This window comes from Arachis hypogaea, chromosome 18, assembly GCF_003086295.3.
Source record: "Arachis hypogaea cultivar Tifrunner chromosome 18, arahy.Tifrunner.gnm2.J5K5, whole genome shotgun sequence".
Taxonomy (NCBI): domain Eukaryota; kingdom Viridiplantae; phylum Streptophyta; class Magnoliopsida; order Fabales; family Fabaceae; genus Arachis; species Arachis hypogaea.
In genome coordinates this window covers 36,770,656-36,771,921 of record NC_092053.1, presented here as the reverse complement: position 1 = coordinate 36,771,921, position 1,266 = coordinate 36,770,656, and the positions used below count along the sequence as shown (strand labels likewise).

At 42.7% G+C, this 1,266-nt stretch overlaps 1 protein-coding gene across 1 annotated transcript; it reads left to right on the top strand.

Moving 5' to 3' along the window:
* Window positions 1–231: 231 nt before the first annotated feature.
* Window positions 232–1,266, top strand: LOC112771231 (uncharacterized). The gene is made up of 3 exons (XM_025815907.3): window positions 232–420; window positions 669–1,016; window positions 1,128–1,266. Exons 2-3 carry the CDS (start codon window positions 754–756, stop codon window positions 1,189–1,191), a joined length of 327 nt encoding a protein of 108 aa, XP_025671692.1. The 5' UTR covers window positions 232–420; window positions 669–753; the 3' UTR covers window positions 1,192–1,266.

The window sequence follows — 1,266 nt, the reverse complement described above, 5'->3', positions numbered from 1 at the left end:
TTTATTAAATTATTACAGACAGAAAATCCGTCTGTAATTTAAAATTTTCCGTCTGAAAATTTTAACTGTGACCTAATCTATCCCCTCTCTTCCGAAATCCATTCACAAATAAACAGCTGCCAACTCCTACCTACCTTTATGTGCTTCTTCCTCTCTCCGTCGTACAGTTGCTTCTTCTCTCCGTCGCACGAGCTGCTTCTGCCGCTGCCGGTTTCGCCGCCGCTGGCTTCGCATGATCTCTCTCTGTCATCCCTTGCGTCACACGAGCTCCCTCTGTCGCCGCTCTCGTCGCGTCTACTCCCATCGTCGCAGAGCTCTCTCCGCCGCCGCTCTCATCGCGTCTGCTCCCTCTGGCGCCTCTTCCATCTAATCTCAACAACTCGCTCTCTCGGTTCTTCTCGTAACCATCACGAATTTCAGGTATATATATCCTGATTTTGTGATTCTGTTCTTCGTGATAAACCTTAGGGCTCAATTTTTCTGCGCCAGTTTTAGCTAGGTTTATCATACTCTGCTTTTGTGCTTCGTGAATCTATGGGTTTACTCTGATTTTGATGAATTTTTTCTGCATTCGGAAGCTTTTTTGACCTAAATGCAATATTTTCTGTGATTCATGTGATTCATGTGATACTAGTGTGTAACTTTATTATATAATTGTTGATTGACAGAGTTGTTGAATATCCACCGGGGAAGAATATATGAAATAGCATCTGTTTAGTTGATTCGAATGCAAATGTTAATGCCAGTGCTGCCATGTCTTCCAATCAATCATCTTCTGGGTCTGCTGGTGTTAAGGAGAATGCAAGCGAGGTGGTGATTGTGGATGATGATAAAGAGGAAGGAGAGTTGGAGGAGGGTGAGATTGATGATGATGGCGCTGACCCTGAAGCATCAGTAACAGAGAGGGTTCAGAGTGTTGCTGAATGTGGTGTAGTTGCTTCAGATACTGATTCCACATCTCATAAGCTCAGTGTTAGGGAGGTTCTGGAGGGTGTTACAGTTGCTAATGTGGAGGAGTAAGTGAAGTACTGTTGATGGGTTTTTGTTTGTTTCAACTAATTTGCTGACATTGGAGTTTATTCTCACTGAATCGATTTTGTTTTATTTGTGGCTATTTGTTCTTGTAGATCGTTTGAGGGGACTTGCTCTACTCATGGTTCCATCAGAAATGATTTTACTGACTTGACGTAAGCTTACATTGCATTGCTTTTCAATCTGCTCTCTTTACATTAGTTTCGGAACTTTGCACGGAACCTGTTTGTGATA